Source organism: Vidua chalybeata, chromosome 16 (assembly GCF_026979565.1).
Source record: "Vidua chalybeata isolate OUT-0048 chromosome 16, bVidCha1 merged haplotype, whole genome shotgun sequence".
NCBI classification, from domain to species: Eukaryota; Metazoa; Chordata; class Aves; order Passeriformes; family Viduidae; genus Vidua; species Vidua chalybeata.
In genome coordinates this window covers 8676845-8695180 of record NC_071545.1, presented here as the reverse complement: position 1 = coordinate 8695180, position 18336 = coordinate 8676845, and the positions used below count along the sequence as shown (strand labels likewise).

Genomic DNA, 18336 nt, shown 5'->3' with positions numbered 1-18336 from the left:
CGGGGCGGGGCGGGCACGGCGCGATCGCTTCCGGGGCGGCGGCGGGGCTGCACGTGGCCGCGGGAGGTGAGCGCCGCACGGCACGGGGCACGGACCGGCACAGGGCACTGCCCGGCACTGCACGAACCGGCACAGGGACCGGCACGGCACTGCACTGCCCGGCACGGGGCACGGACCGGCACAGGGCACGCACCGGCCCGGCACAGAGACCGGCCCGGCACTGGGCACGGACCGGCACTGGGCACGGACCGGCACAGGGCACTGCACTGCCCGGCACAGGGCATGGACCGGCACGGCCCGGCACTGCCCGGCACAGGGCACGGCCCGGCACGGCACGGCCGCTACAGGGACCGGCTCGGCCCCTCCGCCACCGCATCCCATGCGGGCCAGGCCGTGCCGGTCCCTGTGCCGCCGGGCCGGGCCGGGGTCCGGAGCGGGGCTCGGGCTGGCACCCCCTGCCCGGGGTGCAGCCCGGGGGTGGGCGCGGTGAGCCCGGGGCTCACGGGGCTCACGGGCTGAGCGGGCGGCCCGCACAGACAGCGAGAGCCCGCGGTGCCTCGCTGTGCTCGGCTTGGGGCTCTTTCCGGGCTTGGACGGGGCGCCAATGACGCTGTTGTAACCCAGGTGGGAATCACTGAGTGTCTCAGTGAGCGGGTGCTAAAGGCTTCGGTGTTGTAACCAATTCATTGGCGTAAGTGTACTGAGAAAAGAAACGGAGAGCAAGGATAAGAAATCACCGATAAAAGCAAATTTAAGGTAATAATTCAGGTGCCTTGGAAGGGTCTTGTAATGCTGAGTGATTAGTAAAGCGGTGTGAAGTTCAGTGTTAAGTGAAAAGTCACAGGTATCTGGAAAACTGCTCTAATTGTATTTCTGTATACACACGGATATGTTTTGAGGTATTTAGAGGGTAGGTATTTCTGGGAAAACGTTATGCTCTGCTGCTGTGAAACAGAGAAATAGAACCTTGCAAACTGAGACAAGGTACACTAAACAACATGATAAAAATAATCACCCCAGTAAACAGTATTTTCTGCATGTGTCTGTCTGTCAGTATGTTCTGGTTCCCTATCATGGAAAGCAGACTGAAATTAGAAAGAGTGTCAGGGACAATGGGAGATCAGGAATGGGTTCAGAATAAAGGAAGACCAAGTAGATTAGGACTTGCATCATCTCTTTGAAGCAGTTTGCTAACATCCTAACTTCCTTTTTCAGAATGATAATAAAGAAAAAGAGAAAAGAAATTCATGAGGAGCCTGTACAGAAAAAGAAAAAGGTGAAGACTATCATTGAAATTGAGGAAGATGTTCAAACTGTCATTAAAACTGAGGACAATGGCCATCTCAAGAAAAAAACAAAGACAAGGAAAAAGGAAAATTTAAAAGATGAATGCTTACACAAATTGCAACCAAAGAATAATAAGAAAAAGAAGAAGAAAATTGGCTCTGAATTACTCAGAGAAGATAATTTAGAAAGCTTTGTGAATATAAAAGGTCATTTGGATTTACAACTTCAAGAAGAATCCGAGGAACAAATTAAAATAATCAAAAAGAAGAAAAATAAAGTCCCGTGTCATTTCTCCTTGGAGAATAATGAGAGTAGTGATGTGGAGCTTTCAAATCATTGCACAGATGGTACTAAAAAAAATGAATTCTCTTTTAAAAAGAAGAGAAAGAATACTGCTTTGGATTTGGAATTGGATGGTGAAGTAACAAAGAAAAAAAAGAAGAAATGCAGTTTTTTGTTAGAGGGCATCCAGGACAGTGAACAAAGGCAATCTGCAAAAGGCTGTAAAAACACCCACAAATGCACTTCAAAAGAAGCAGTTTCTACAGGTGAAGACTATGACACAGGTAATGCCCAGAATGGTGGGGAGAGTTGTGTGAGAAGAAGGAAGAAAAAGAAAGATAAATCTGACTGCTTTTTACCACTGGCACATAATGAGGACAACATGCATCACGTTCCTGGTCACCCCACTGCAAGTGACTTCAGAAAAAGGAAGAAACATAATTCCTGGGAATTTACATTGAGAAGCGGAGAGGAAGAGGACAAAATTAAGAACTTTGGGTGTATCAAAGAGAGGAAGAAGAAGAAGAAGAAGAAAAAAAAAGCTGTTTCTTCCCCAACCTATGAAGATAAGCAAGACTGCAGTCACAGCATTCCTGATAAGCATCTCCCAGCACAGCAAGAAGTTGAGCTTGAGGAAGAGCTGTTTGGAAAGAAACACAGGAAGAATTTCAAGGATAATAATGAAGTCAGTAAGAAGAAAAAGAAGAAGATTAAGAAAAAGGAGAGGGAAACAACATACTCAGAAGTTTCTTTAAATAATGACAGTGCTTCTAAAAGCACTTCTAAAATAATACTAGAAAGCAATAAGAAGAACAAAGAGAGTGAAATGGAGCGAGCTCAGTGTGTTACAGGGGACACTGTGGATGGGGAATTATGCAATAGTAATCCTGTACTGTGTGACAAAAAAAGTAAAAAAGTACCACCACAGGACTTAGCTGGAGAACCAGGTTCAAAAGCAGATGGAAAAAAGATCAAGACAGAATCACCATGGAATGGGTCAGTGGTAAGTTGTAGAGAGGAGGGCAGCTTTGCTCTCTCGTGCTGAGGAATTGAAAGCCTTTGGGGCAGTTTCTGCTTTGCAGGCTGCTCAGTGTTGGTGACATTGAGGCCACTGAGGGTCCCCACTGGGTGTGGGGAAGCAGGATCAGCTGATCTGTCTCAGCATGTTGTAGTCCACAGGACATTCTGGGCTGGAAGGGACCCACAGGGATCATCACATCCAGCTCTTAAATGGGGGGCCCATGCAGGGATCAAACCCCAGCTGGGCTGATCCTGTGGGGAAGCACTGATGCCTGCTGCTGTCATCATGTAGTGTTTCAGTTGTGAAAATGTAAATATTACCAATAGCAGCAAGTATTGGCCCCAAAATAAAGTGGGTTTGTACAGTCATAAATGTTCAGTTGCTCTAAGCAAAGTGGCAACAGTCTTCATAAAACAGGAGTTGAATTCCATGTCGTTTACCCTGAGCAGGTGGTAACCCTGGCAGCATCCTAAGCGTAGACTGGGCCAAGAGCATTGAAATACCAATTCTGATAGAAAAATACTAAAGACCTAAAAACACAGTTTTAATTAAAACAGTAAATCTATGCAAGAAAATTAATAGATGAAAGAACTGCATCAATTGTAACTGAGGGTAACTGGGATTGTATCCTGAGTGACTGATAAAGGAAGTCCCATCCCAGAGTCTTGCAGTATGTGCCATTTCTGAGGTAAAATTATCGTGGGGATGAACTGATGAAATATTTGAAATACAGACGTTTTTTTCTTTATCTGATTAATGTATTTTAAAGCTAAGGGTGCCAAAAGTTAGTACTTACATGCCCAGCTTCTGTTATCATTGGAAATTAAGCTGTGAGATGCTCAGAAAATCAGTAGGTATCTATTGCATTTTTAGCTGCTTAAACTTAATTTTGAAAACGGCACATTGCAAGTTACTAGGAGGTTGTTTTTATTCCCGTAGGTAATGGGAAGCTGCACTCCAGTTGCTTTCCATCAAGAATTTTGAATGCTTGGCTTATTTAAATGTCAAGCACTAGTTAAGGAGGTATCACTGAAGATTTTTGCAAGTTAAGGGCACAGCAGACCATAATGTGAGCTGCTTTTCAAGCTCACTTCATGGTGTGCTTTGCTTTGTCATGCACTCAGATGCAGTTTCCTCAAATTCTATGGAAACCTGGCAGCTGCCTGATGTCTAGTGCTAATAATTAAATATAGATTCATGTGGAGACCCAGATACAGGCTTTTTTTCACAGGGGTTTGAGAGGGGAGTGTGTATGCTTATCAGTCATGAGGTGAGCAGATGTTTGGGGCTTTTGAGTTGGATTTCTCCTTTTGACCTTTCAAAAGGACAAGGTGGTTTTATTGCTGGATATATTTTCTAATTAAATTGGCATTGCCTTTTTGAGATTGTTGGACATTATATGGATTTTGCAGCTGCTTACATTGTGTAGAGGCAAGATAAGCCCTACAATGACATGTAAACTTTCATGACCAGTTAACATGGAAACCACAGCAAATACCTTGCAAACTGTTGAGAAGAAGGGAGTAGGGTGATGCATGTTTTGTTCCTCTTTCCCATAGGCAGCTCCTTTAATAATAAAAAACTACTCAAAAGAAAATCTGAAGATTGAGAGGTCTGAGTTAATCAGTTCCAGTGAGTTCTAGTTCCTGCCAGGCCAAAAGACACAACACAAAAGCTGATAAGGTGCTCTTGCATTTGACTGTGCCACAGTCTTGAAATGTTTTCATCTACAGCATGTCACACGCTCTGCATGCCTTGAAAAACCTCTGTTGGCTTGCCCTGCAAGTAATAGAGCAAAGTTTGAAGATGTGGAGTGATACCCACTTAATGTCAGTGATTGGTGTTTTTCTCCTTGGATGCCACTGCAGTCAGCTCGGGCAGTGAGGAGGAGTGAGGACTCAGTTTCTGCTTTGATGCTGTTTGCCAGCACACAGCATAACCCTACCACATGTGAATGTGCTCCTTTTCCCTGAAGTTGGAGGAAGCTTGGCACACCTCCATGGGGTAGTTTTTTTCACTCAGTAGCCTTCAACATGTCAGCACTGTGCTGGGAATGAGCAGGGATGGGGGTGCTCCCTCCTTCCAGCTAAAAAAGAAAAAATATGCTGCAGTTGTTTGCAGAGTCCTGTCAGGACAGTTTACCTGCTTGTTTTAATAGATCTGAAAAGACAGTACCAGGCCATCTAGAAGTAAATTGGGGGCTGTTTTTGGTTTCTTCTTTCTTCCAAGAGCATGAGCTGTCCTTCCTGCAGACAGTGTTCTCTCATTTTTAATAGTGCATGTACTTGTGTGTGTGTGTTAAAGCAGTGTATAAAAGGTAGCTTTGGAAAATGAGGTAAATCACTGATAGCTTTTAATATAACCAAAGCCTCAAAAAAGTAACAGCAGGTTCTGCTGACAGAAGTATGTTACAAATCTTTTCCTTGTCGTTTCCCTGGCTGTTCCATGCTTGGTTTATGATAGCTGTATCAATAGATCTTCCCTTTGGCCACTTTTTCTAGGCTGGTCTAAAGCTTATGGCTCTCATTTACCACTGTCCTGGACTTACCACTTACCCTATTGTGCTGGATGCCCAAAAAGCTTCTCCTAATTACAAATTTGGAAGAGAAGGGCTGGGGACAGTGGTTTAGGCATGGCAGTCACTGGGAGCTAAAGCTGCAGAAGAGCTGCACTTTGTGGAGGTGTGATCAGGGTCTGGTTGTGTGTGGACTCTCAGATTTACCTCCTGCCATCCAGCCCATCCATTCCTACAGGAGCTGCTCTGCCTCTTCCATCAGCTGCCTGTTCCTTGCTCTCAAAGGTGGAATAATGTGCTGTTGGCTGCCACTGTAGGGGACAGTTCATGTATGAGTCCTGCCTCTCCCTGTGCTCCTTCCACTCTGGGAGCTCCCTGGGGACCATCATCCACACGGGAGCACAGTGCAGCTGCCTCTTGATTGGCTTTTGTTTCTTTGTTTCAGAGAGCTTTATTTATTTTACCCCCAACTTCTATTTTTTTTAACTTTCACTGTCTCTGTGCCTTTCTTCAAGTATACATTTAAGCTTTTACAAAATGGTTTAATTTGAAATTACTCTGCCTGCAAACATTACTGTGTGTGCCAGTGTTGTTGGCAGGTCCCTATTAATGTGTAAATCTAAAAATCATTTATCTTGATTAAAAGAAGAAAATCTCTGTGAGGTTTTTCCATAGGAATACACAGATTTAATTGGCATTTTCATCTTAGAGCTGACTATTTCTTCTTACCCCTGAATAGTACTACTGATTGCTTACTGTAACTACTTTTGTGGTAAGAGCTGTGTAAATTCTAATTAACCAGAATGGATAAAAATAATCATACAAGCTTTTTTCCTGTTTTACAGGAACATCTAGATGATGGTGTAATTGTTGTGCAGGAAAAGAAAGGAAACTGTGATGAAATTAACATAGACAAGGTATGCTTTGTCCTAACTGGGTAAGATCTAAAGCAAGTCAGCATTTAACATATGCATAGGAAGTTATACTAAAAACTGCTTTGTTGCTTACCTATGCCTAGATTTCCCTAAATAAAGCTCTGCTTAAAATGTGCTTTATGCGTGGGTTAGGTCCAGAATGTACAGTCAATGTCAGAACTAACTAACTTACTAAGTTAAAGACTCATTTCTTTGTGCCTCTCTCAATGCTGGCAGTTAGAAAATTAGACTTACCTGATACAGAAACCACTTTTAACATACACTAAAAAATTACAGTTCTCATGTTGAGTTTGTGAAAGGATCCCATGCAACTTTTAATTATCCTTGTGAAATTCTGAAGATAACTAATTATTTTGTTTTCCTCTTACTATTTCATTGTGAATTAATTGCCATTTAACACATGGGACACAGAGTCTTATGCTGCATGTGGAATTTTTCTGCACACTAGGTGAGGCGGCAGGCCCTGCAAGAAGAAATTGACAGAGAATCTGGCAAAACCAAGGCTCTCAGTTCCAAAGTGGGACAGGTAATGTATGAGTTTGGACCTCAACCTGATGGAAATCCTGTCTCCCAGGGCAAGTTCCTGTAAAAAACACTGTGCTCTTTTTTGTACGTGGCTCATGTACAACAGTGTTCCTTCTGACTGCAGATTTCAGGTCATGCTATAGAACAAGTTGTTCCAATGCCAAGAGACAGAGAGCTGAGCAGTGAGCTCCTTGCCATTGCACAGTGCTCTAATTCCCATCATCAGTCCTCAAAAGCAACATTTTCTCTGGTTCCTCTGGAGAATGAGCCATCAAAAATTGCTACAGAAGCATTTTCTGCTTACTGTGAAATGCAAGTAATTTTTGGGCTATGGATGCAGCAGTCACTGAAGTGTATCTGATTTCTTACCTGCAAGAATTTGCACACATTCAGCAACAGGGACACACCTGGAAAGGTAAAGGGGGTGGCAACTGTTAACACACATGTGTGATATTTAGAAGTCTCATGGCTTCTGCATCTTCCCTCCACCTCTTTGGAAGATGATTCCTGATTCTTTGCTTTTGCATCCTACTCAGCCTGGCTCCTGACAGATTCACAGTAAGGTAGTGGAAACTTCCTGCAGTGTTTAGCCAGGGGTAAGAAGATTGAGGTGGAGAGAAAGCTTTGCTAGTAATTCAGGCTTCTGTTGTTTTGCAGGACTGCCAGAATGCCTAGAAAGCTGGAATATGCCTCAAACAAATGCCAAAAACAACTTCTGTAGATCTAACATAGTGGGAGGGAGTCTGCATAGCTCTGGAACTACAACTGTCTAATAGTGTCTGAAGCCATTGAGAAAAATGACATCCTTGGCAGGAGATCTCAGTTCTTTGGCACTGATCTGTCTCTGTTTAGTACTATGCAGAAGAATAGAAGCTGTGAAAACTAATTCATCAGCTCCACAAAGTGAGCTGGAAATGCTTCAGCAAAAGCTGGGTGTACTGCCTGCCAGCAGCTCACTTAAAAACAGAGTTTTGACAAGGCATAATTATATTTGTATCTGTGCATTTGTCTCCCATTGCAAAGGGAGGAGTTATATTTATTCATCTGTGTCTTGTGTGTATCTGGATGTGTGCATGTATCTGTGTCACAGACTGGGCTTGTGCAGCAACTTGCAAGGCAAAAGGCTGAAGTATTATGGGTAGCTTTCTTTCAATACAGGCATTCTGGCCTATGATAGTGAATGATACTCCAGCCTTGCATTTTTTTACCTTAAGAACCCCTGCTGTGGCTTGCCTGCTGTTGTGTAGCATGCTGTGTGTCACATTGGCTGTCTACTGGAGAATGACTGTTTCATGCAAGCTGCAACTGTTCTGTTGGAAGGATTTCAGGCTGACATAAACATACCACTGAATTCACTTTTTTTTCCTTTGATGTAGCCAGCTTAGTCTGTTTAATTAATAATCTGCCATTTAATATCATGCCCAATTTTGAAGAAAAAATTCTGAGTAAATCCTGCCAAAAACATTTATAAGTGACTGCAAAGCTATAGCTCAGGAGTCAAATACACCCTTGAATAATGAAGCCTGTTCTTAGGTAAACCAAAAGTTCATGAATTCTGTAAATCCTACGGTGTATCTGGGGTTTTCCACAAACAGCTGAAATCTCATTTTAGCTGGATATTGCCTCCTCAGAAAGGGGCCAAAATCTGCAGACAAAAGAAAAATCCTGAAGGGGTGAAGTAGTTCAGAGAGTACAGTTAAATGCAAGTACAGTAAATACAAAGAACACAGCAAACTGCAAGGGAGGGGAGGCTTTAAGAGAACTAGAATTAGTCCTGTTGGATAGGGGAGGCCCTCTGGGTTTGCACCCTTGCAATATTAGTTGTAATTAGTAGGATGAGAATGCTTAAATTTAAAAGTGGGATGAGAATTACTTAAAGCTTATAAGCCAGATTGAAGAGTGTCCACAACTAACAAAACACTGTTGAAAACAGCAGCTCCCTAACTAGGCAGAGGGAGAATGAAAAAATAACCCTGCAAAGTGACAGAGGATTAAGTGTGACAGTTTTCTTAGAATAAGAGATGCTCTCTGGCTCTTGGAGGAGAGAGGGAGCAGAAAGCCAAGACTGCTAAGGACAGAGGGGAAGGAGATTCTCAAAGCTCAAAGCTGGCTCCAGGTGAAATGGCTGAAATGCTGATGAAGGTGCACTCAGGCAGAGTTAGGTCAGTCTTTTACCACACCCCTGGAGAGGTACTGCCCATGGAATAACAGCTTCCCAGCTCTGTCCCCCATCAGGCTTTTGTGTTCTGTTCTCATGGTGCACAGCCAGAAATTGTCTTCCTTGGTCTTGGTATTTTTAAATTTTAGTGTTAACTTTGTTTTGCCTCACAGGATACGAAGCTTGGACAGTGGAGTACAGCTACTTTTAAAAGTTCTGAGGAACAAAGGAAGTTTTTTAGACTGATGGGTGGCTTTAAAAAAGGTTCTGTGCCTATCCAAAGTCCCTCAGCAACTACAAACAAACCAAACATGGCTCTGAACCAGGAAGGGGAGGAGAAGTTACAGCAGGCTCTGAAGATGGAGTTTGATAAAGCAATGGACTTGAAGCAACACAGAAGAATTGGTCTTGGATTTCAGCCTAATGCAAACAAAAAAGCATACATAGACAAGTACTCATCTAGATCTATAAAATTTGAAGATTAAAACTCAGATGTAATAGAGTGAAATTTTTTTTGCCTTCTACATCTGTTTACTTGAAATAAAATAACAAACTGCTGAAGAAATTTTGTTTACAAAGTACTTGAAGTACAAGTTTTCAACTGCATATACCAGCGGAGCTGGGTCCTCACTTCATCCAAACAGTAAGTTTTTCAAACCTTTATCATGTTCTGCAAGGCAAGAGACAGCCTCCTTCAAAGACTGAAGATGTGTGCCATGCCTGCAATTAGTTGAAATTCAGTAATTTTTTTTAAATGCTGATTTAATAAACTTACTTTTATCTATATCATAAGTGATTCAAAAAGATTTTATTGTTCTGTTAAATCTTCACATTTTTTACATTCAGTGGTATAAAATGATGGTGCTTTACTTTGAAGACACACTGGTGGTGTGCCCTCAAATTTGATGAGGGCAGACTTTTAACTCAGAAAGTAATTGTTAAAAATCCAACATCTTCCTTACAATAACAGCATTGAAGATCCTCTGTATTTGAACTATGTTCTGGCAGTTGGATTTTCAATCAGCAGCTGTTATCTAAAAATGAAAGTATAAGCATTTTGGAGAGTAGCACCAACAGAACTACTGCTTTTCTATCTTTTTCTGCCTCCAGCAGAAAACACACTTAACAAAACAGCACTTGGTTCTGATGCATTTTGGGCAACTCTGGAGAGGAAGTGAAAATTCTGCTGAGACTCCATCTTAAGGGGTTGCCATGAATCGATTCCCATATCTGGGAAGAGGAAGATGCTCTTCCTGCAGGGTCTAAACTTCTTGGAGAAAACCTTCTCCTTTAAAGTGTCATTTAAGCCACCACTATCTCAACATGATGCTGATTTGCATCAGTGCTCTTAGTGTTCAGCACCAGCCTCCACCAGCCCTTCTAGGTTTTGGCTCTTGTTTCACTGAAATTCAGGTAGTTAATGTTCTGTTTTCTCTTCTGGTTTGAAACAAATGCTGAATTCAAGCCCTCAGCTACTTGCCTGGCAAGGAAGGAAAAAAAAAACCAAGCCACTAAGCAAAAGTAGCAATAGATATAAGGTCTTAACATGGTTCCTTACCATGGGGCAGAAGGGGTGAGAGAGATTTTATTAGAAATAATAACAGTACATGTAACTAAATTCCAGAAGGGTAAGGTGATAGATTTGTATACACAAAGAAACTCCCCCAGAATACATAGATGAACTGCAAATTGTTTTATTTAGTGATAGTGTACTTTGCAAATATAGAGGACTTTGCATAATTTCCATTTTCCTTTGCAAGGCTTAAAGATTCCTTCTATTTTACAAAACATCACTGGACTAAAATGAAAACATAAACATGTCTGTGTAAATGTATTGTAGAAATTGAACAGTAACACTTCAGCCATTTTTCTCTGCTACTGGAACCAGCCAGGCAAATGCTGGCAGCATCCCAAAGCAGAGGCACAACTCACTCTGACTGTTCTATGGAAATGCTGCTTTCTGCACAGGAGAATGACCATTCTGCAAGAGGGATGAAGTTTTGAGGCTGTGAAATCATTTGTACAGATTATCTTCCTTTTTTGTTAAAATTACAACAGATTAGATCTCAAAAGGCTTTTGCAACCCTAGAGGTTCAAGATACTGTTTACTGAATGTAAATCAGCATTTAAAATAACAATACTATGGTAAAACTGGATACAGAAACTCAGGTTAAATTATTGCACTCAGAACAGTTTTACCTTTGCTGTGCCCATGTAAATTTGTCTCAGTAAGGAAAATAAAAATACACTGAACTCCTGCAGTGAGAATGTAGATCAGTGATTTTTGGCCTTGGTTCCATGCTCCCTTGTGTAGGTGACTCCTTGGAAGAGGCACTCATCAGGTCCTGGACTGCAGAGGAAGCCGGAGGGCCAAGTCTGTGAAATGACTCATTTCAGGTTGTTTGCTCCTCCTCTTGATGTATTCCAGGGTTTTCACCTAGATTTGAAAAGAAAGGTATTTGGAGATTTTCAGTGTCTTATTTCATAGCCATCAGGTCATCTTTGTGAAGGTGTTTTCTCATGCTCATTATCATGTGTATGTTTCTTACAGGCTCTCAAATGCCACTTTACAAGCTTTCACCAGGCAGTTCCTCCACAAAATAAAAATGCAGTATTTCTCTTAAAGCTAGTTTTCTTACTGAACAAAAAGTTAAGAACAACCAACATTTTCAGATTTCTTAATGTTTGTCATACTATTAAAATTCTAGAAAGATACAGACCACTTGAAATAAGAGAAGCTGCTTGTTCATTAAGAAGCATTTAGAAGAATAACTTGTTGGGGTTTCAAGATAACTTGATTTTTTTTTTTTTTTTTAAGATAGTAGCTTGTAAAGAGATGAGGTTTATTCAGATCAAGAAAATGTTGCCTTTTCCCAAATAAAGAGTGGAAAAAGATATTAAGAACTAAAACCTCTCTGCATTATCTATCTCCCTCCCTTACCATAGTCTTGGTGTCAGCAAAGCCATGCTTCTGAGCAAGGTTCCAGAGATTGACTGAAAGCTGGTTCAGTCTGTTGTTTCGTAGGTCTCCATGAGCCAGAATGGTGTTAAAGAAAAAGAGTGCCAGCTGGCTCTGCCGCTTCAGGGTCTGGGATGGAAACAAAAATATTCCCATGTTACTGTACACTCACCCCAGAATACCCAGCTTAACCTCAGCAGCTTCTCTGAGCCCTCAGAGGTTCAAAGGGCACTCCTTTTGTAACACACAGCAATAGTCACAGACATAAGAATACACTCAGAGTTTTCATATTCCATTCAAAATGCAGCAAGCAGCACTAGCTGCAAATCAACAGAAGCTGCTGTAAATAAAATAATTACTCAAGACTCCTACGTCTCATACCACTTTGGACAGCACAGTATTTAGGTCTGACACATTTACAACTCCAGACTCCCTACAACTGCATAGAAATCACCCTCCCACCAACCAACCTCGCACTTAGAGCACCCTAGCTGTAAATTTGTAGAGACCACTGTAATCAATCTAAATTAATGCAACTTCAGGCTTTTTTTCCCCCCAGTCTATTCTACTTTTATTTATTTATTTCACCAAAGATGTTTTTTTCCCTGCTATTCTCTCACTGAAACTCTGGTGATACAAACATATTTGCACCATATTTGTAGCTACTTCCCCTAAAATTGCTGAGGAGGGACCTTAAGGAGCATAAGAGCAGCTTTCCCCCCACACAAAGCAGAGAGGATTCACTGCTACATGTTCTCTTGACCAGAAACAGCTTGAACTTTACAGAACTGTCCAGAACTAAAAATTTCCATTCCAGCACTGTCACATAAATGAAGCATTCTCTAATATTGTGAAAAGACCACACTGTGTTAACAATGAGATGCATTGTTCTCTTCCAAGTTGCCATTTTGGTGAAAGGATTTTATTGTGAGAAAATAATTTATTTTCCTTCATAGCTTTTAAAGGAAATGAACCAATAAAAACACAAAATCATTAGAGCCTTGTTCATTTAAATGAACAGCCAAGAAGATGAATAATAAAAGGTCACCAACACTGAAGCAATCCAAATACCAGTGATTTTATGACCAGCTTTACTTTAGCACAGAGATCTCTGACAATATTCTCATCACTTCTATTTCCTCAGCAACAACAGCTTCCTCAAACAACTATTCATTCTTACAAAGCAATTTTTATCTAAATCTCTCAATGACTTTCACTCAACAAAACAAAACAAATGGTCCCTCTTTGCAAATAAGGATGGCCAGAGGAGCAAATCCAAGGCTGCAGAGGCAAAGGCAGGCCAAGCACCTGTATCTGTGCTGCTCAGCCTTAAATCCAGTTTTCTATGCAACAACAGCCTCAGTGAACTAACACAGGATCTCCCCACTCAAAGTGTGCTTGAAAGGAGAAAACAAACAAAAAAAGGCCTTTCAGAAACCATAGATTTCAAGCCCTACAAACATTCCTACCCACAAATTCCATACAGGAATCAGATGCAAAAAAATCCCTAATATACAACCCACAGTCCTGAAAATTTTACATTTTCTTCCAAGACCTGGAACATTGGACATTCTTAGCTGTGCTAGAATGGTTGTTTCTGCTGCTACTGTTCTGAAAAAGAACTACTGTTCCCTGAGGTGATGTGTACAATGATGTACAGGATTTGAGCAAAGGGTATTTTAATCTTCTATCTCTGCCGTTGCTCAGGGAAGGACAAACAGGATAGCAAAAGCAGAGAAAAGGCTAAACTTAGCCCAGTGTCCTCCCAATATGTATCACTTAACACATTCTGTATTGGCAAACACTCTGGGCTACTGTGCAAAGAGCCCATCTAAAAAATTCCATCCCATCAATCACACCCTGCCCTCCCATTCCAGGCCACGAGCCACAAGATTTCTATCAATAGAAGCCATCCAGTAAGGGCTGATTGGGAAGCTGTCCATTCTCAGAAACAGGTACATTAACAGAACAGTGAGTTCTCATTATTTCAGCAAACATCAGTCACCTGCCTTTCACATACAATCCATTAAGCTAGATTTGATCTCTCAGAGCCTCTGAATTCCAATCAAGAAATCCAATAAGCTGCCTAGAGTTTATTTTATATTGAACAAATATACTAAAGTCAGAGTAAAGACAAAACAACTATTTCCTCCCTCTGTACCTCTCTCCTGACATCATCTCAGTGCCTGGGATCTGAAACTTTTAAAATTATAGGTGGCTTTCATTGTGTTTTCCCCAGTAATAAACTAACTGTGAATTCTCACTTTGCTCATTACAGAATTGGACATCATTAGGTGTCCACCACAAGCCTGCCTATGTGATGGTCTCACTTTCTAAACAAGTTAAAATACCCAATTTCCTTTTGTTATGAGGTTCCTGAAGCTTTTGAAAAGACCAAGTCCTGGTCAAAGGTGATCTGTTTCTTCAACTCCAAATTACTTTTGGTTTTGTATTGAATCAAGCTGAGTAAGAACATACCTCCTCCTTTCCCAGGGTTTTCAGGTGATCCAGGATCTGTGACACCACTGTTTCACTCAGTTTATTAATTTCAGCCAGGAACTTGGAGTCTCCACCATACAGAGTATCATTGGAATCAACTGCAGAGATGAATTCAAGCTCAGGCCTGGCTAAAGAGCTATACATTTATTTGCTATTGGAAACATCATATATTGATAGAAGACCACATTTGGAAGTCATAAAATGCCCCTCCTCCACGAAACACAATCAGAACTGTTTTTTTGAGTGCCTACCACTTGGTTGCCTACCAACCAATTCAATTCTTTTGATTCTAAGAGCAAAACACTGAGAAGAATCTTTTAGCTTAAAGCCAGTCCTGTATTCCTGGATGCAGCCAGGCTCACAAATATAAGCAACATATCATGTCAATTTTCAGGTTTTCCACAGAGACAGACTCCCTGCTTCCATCACTTTAGAGGAGTGTGGACATCATCTACAATGACAGCAGCCATTGTAAAACACAATTTGTGTTTTATTTAGTGAAAATAACCAGATTTTCAAAAGAAACTGCATTTTTTTTCCTTTAAAGAAACCCATGATTACCTCAAAGTGATGGATAGAAATTCAAAAAGTGCATTTTCAGTTTCAGAGACCTTAAAGGGTTCTTAGGAGGGAGAGAGCTCTTCAGGTTTTTACAGCTTATATAATTGTGATTTTAAACATGCCTTTTGCCCTAATTCATTTATGTTCTATTAAGAAGTAGGGTAAAGAAATGTTTAGGTTTAAATATATTCTAGGTAAATCAGAAAGCACAAAAGATGAAAGATAATCCCCTGTTTCCAAGTAAACTTCATTTTAAGAAGCTAAGGTACAAGGTCCACCTAGAAAAAACCCCATTGCTCTACTACAGGGGGAAAATTACTACTTTATATCTCCATGCTTCTCTCTATTAAAATCTAATTAATTTAGATTTCTCATCTTGGGATTATGCAGCTATTTTGGTCATATAGAAAATGGAGTGAAAGAAAAAGCTAAAGCACACTTTCTTACAGAATTTGAACAGCAGATTTACTACAGAGTAGCACTTCCACTGACAGCTATTTTCTGTGCTGCTAGCTGCAAGTGGTATTTTGTCATGGGTGGTAAATCTGACAGACTGTTCACCAGAACTGCAGAACACATTCCAGCCTTCCCCTCTGTGAAAATCTGTGCAACTGAAAGAAAAAGTCAAACCATCTTGGCCTCTCTGACTCATTAATCTTCAGGGTGCTTGAAAGGATTTTTATTTATTACTCTACCTTAATTTAGTAATCTATAATCAGAAGGCAAATATTCAAATTTTGGAGCATATATCAAAATATTCCAAAAATTATTACCAAAAAGGTGACGGCTATTTTTCAACATGTAAAATCTTTAGAATTTTCTAGCTATTCTGAATATTGTTATAAGTTACTGCAATTTCCAGAACTCAAAGCCTGCCTTCAAAGCAGCAGATACATCATTTAAATAATGAAGACTAGGCTTTACATTCTGAAAACTGGAGTTGTTAATAAATGTGGATGAAACACCAACAATAAGTATAAATCAAGTTGGTGCTTTTAGACTTAAATAAAACCCTTCATATGCATAATCTTTACTTGAAAAGTTCACATTTATAAGCATTTGCACCAACACCACCAGAAGCAAACTAAATAACCCACTCTGCACAGATTCACTTTAAAGAACAGACTGCAGCTGTTCAGAAGCCAACTCCTGGGATTATTCTAAGTTACAATACCTGGAACTGGATAGAAAAAGAATCCATTCTGTCAGACTCATTACCACTGGTCTTCATTAACTGGCTATGGTGATAAGACAACACTACAAATGTCCTGGTGGAATGCAAGGAGACAGAGCCCCCCTTAGGTATTACCTTTATCTACATGGTAGATAAATGCTTCTTGAGTCATTGCAGACAGCAGATGCAAAACATTAGTATAAATCCTGACTTTGTCATCGCTGTTATCCTCCCAGGTGTAATCCTGGATCACATTCAGTAATCCTCTCACAAGAAACAACACTCCTTGTTCTGGATGGTCCTACAGAGAAAACAAAAAGATAGGTCAAAACCAACACCACAACCCCAGAACACAAACAGGATTATTTTCAGTCATTCAGTGGTGTAGAGTCACAGTTTGAGCTCTATAAAAGCAGAATTACAATATAATTAAATCTGACAGCTACTTTTCTTAAGTGTGCTTCCTGCAAATCCTTTAACTTTTTTTTCCAGTTTCCATCTAAAATGCCCATTTGACCCATAATTAGAACCTGATCCAGGCAGCCTCCACAGACAGACTTTGAAATGCTTTGTTTTGTAGTCATGGGGGAGCAGTACAAAATTAATTGTCAGCTTCTTAACAGCTAAGCCTCTAAAATTAAACACTGGGTAGATTTCGTTATTGAAATTGTATCCGTAAGCTGTAGTGTATTACTCATATAATTATGAGTTTCAGAAGAACTCCTACACTGGGAAGTCAGTTACAGACAATAAACAATCTTTTGCACATGAAATGAAAAGAAGGACTCTGCTTTACGTAAGCTGGGAGTTTTTACAAGCAGCTTTATACTGCACCGGGCTAATTCCAGCTGGCAGTTGGAGCAGTGGCACCAAGACACACAGGACAAATCACAGTCCACTGGGGACACTGCCTTTTGATCTTCTGTAAATAGGGAACAAAGTTAGGGAAGCTAATTTCTGAATGCTGGCATCTCATCTAGCTATTTTTCCTTACTGAATCTGAGAGGTTGTATCACTCCCTTCTTCCATCACCTGCTAATGATCCCAGTCACTCCACAGCCTTCCCTCACAGCCTGACTCCTGCACTCAGTGGAAGCAAGGACAGCCCAGGGGCAGCTTCCCCTTCCCTTCTAACAGCGCAGCACAGCCCCTCCACCTTTCTGGACAGGGGAGACCCCTGCCACTGCAGCAGGGGGAAGGCACAGCTCTGACAGCAAGGATTTGAACAGCACCACACTGTGCGCTGCTTCACCAAACAGGCAAAGGAAAAAGGAAGGAGAAAACCGTAAGGGAGGTTTCAGTGAGGAGGAAAAACCCACTCTCTACAAGAACAAATGAATATACAGGTAATTTACAATTCCCCCTCATCTTTTAGATATAACTGAAAATACTGGAGAGAAAATTACATCTCTCTCTAAATTTGACAGTTAGTTAAAAACTGGGAAGGATGTAGAATGGTAGTTACTTTGTGAAATATTCATCAGAAGAGGAAGGTTATGCCAAAACACATCTTCTAATTATTGTTTTCACTCCAGTGATTAGGCAACCTGTACCAAAGTAACTGAAACTAGTAGGAACTAGAGCTCTGTATTTTTTCCCTCCTCATGTATTAGAGATTTTTGAATACTTAGCTAATAAACCAGTAAATGTTTACACAATTAAACAATGGTGAGATTTCACTCTACCCCAAATGCACTTCTAGTGAGGTGTTGCTGAGAGTGGCAGTGCTGTATCTCCACCTCCACACAGTTCTGCCTCCCCATTTTGCATTGGGGTGAGTGATTTTGCAGTCAGTGAGCAGAACAGTTCATCTTTTCACAGAAAACAAACCCCTGCATTTCCCATTCCAGAAGCCCAGTCTACTCTAAATTTTAAAACAGGAAAGTCAAAATAGTCTATACTAACCTGTGTGCTATTCATACACACTCAACTTACCGGAACAACTAATAATGTGGAAAAGAAATTACACAGGAATTCCAGGAGGAAGGCATCAGAAGGTCGCATCTTTCCATCTACACTGATCATTTTTGGCACTTCAGGAACAAGGCTCACTGCAGCTTTGAAAAAAGCATCAGCTACAAAATAAAAATAGAGTTGCTGTTATATCACTCCAGCTGTGATGGCAGCCATGCCTGTAACCCAATGGTTGCTTTGAATTTGTTTCAAACTTCAAAGAAATTACAGAAAATGAATGTGCTGAACTGCAAAGAAACCCAAGACTCAGCACTGGTCTGATTCTTGAGAAAACTGTTCATTTGAATGATGCTGTTTCTCCAAAAGAAGTTCCCACACCACTCCAAACTTCTGAAAGTCTAATTCTTCTCCTTTGCATAACATGGAGACACCATCATTTCATATGTATTGCATATATAATAAGAAATTAGCACAAGATTCAAAACTGACTTATCAAAAAATGCTTA

The 18336-nt window shown here is 40.8% G+C and overlaps 2 protein-coding genes across 6 annotated transcripts in view; one reads left to right on the top strand and one right to left on the bottom strand.

Annotated features, from left to right (window-relative positions):
* Positions 1–29: 29 nt before the first annotated feature.
* KNOP1 (lysine rich nucleolar protein 1) lies at positions 30–9214 on the top strand. Of its 2 annotated transcripts, none has more exons than XM_053957084.1 (5): positions 30–66; positions 1216–2572; positions 5951–6022; positions 6489–6566; positions 8897–9214. In XM_053957084.1, exons 2-5 carry the CDS (start codon positions 1217–1219, stop codon positions 9206–9208), a joined length of 1818 nt encoding a protein of 605 aa, XP_053813059.1. In that variant the 5' UTR covers positions 30–66; position 1216; the 3' UTR covers positions 9209–9214. The 2 variants fall into 2 exon arrangements, with proteins under 2 accessions (XP_053813059.1, XP_053813058.1); XM_053957083.1 differs by lacking the exon at positions 30–66 and adding an exon at positions 566–756.
* Positions 9215–10401: 1187 nt separating this feature from the next.
* Positions 10402–18336, bottom strand: part of VPS35L (VPS35 endosomal protein sorting factor like) — a 48789-nt gene continuing 40854 nt past the window's right edge. For all 4 annotated transcript variants that reach the window (XM_053957082.1, XM_053957081.1, XM_053957079.1 and 1 more), the window contains 5 exons: positions 17852–17991; positions 16052–16217; positions 14161–14279; positions 11665–11811; positions 10402–11160 (listed from right to left, as the gene is read on the bottom strand). In XM_053957082.1, the coding sequence (XP_053813057.1) occupies positions 11062–11160; positions 11665–11811; positions 14161–14279; positions 16052–16217; positions 17852–17991 (671 nt within the window). In that variant the 3' untranslated portion in view covers positions 10402–11061. The remainder of the gene's footprint in view (positions 11161–11664; positions 11812–14160; positions 14280–16051; positions 16218–17851; positions 17992–18336) is intronic.

Excerpts from the sequence above, each read along its gene's own strand:
- KNOP1 (XM_053957084.1), top strand. The coding sequence starts at position 1,217 with ATGATAATAAAGAAAAAGAGAAAAGAAATTCATGAGGAGCCTGTACAG. Across the intron at positions 2,573-5,950 it reads CACCATGGAATGGGTCAGTG|GAACATCTAGATGATGGTGT; the intron begins GTAAGTTGTAGA and ends CCTGTTTTACAG. Across the intron at positions 6,023-6,488 it reads ATGAAATTAACATAGACAAG|GTGAGGCGGCAGGCCCTGCA; the intron begins GTATGCTTTGTC and ends TCTGCACACTAG.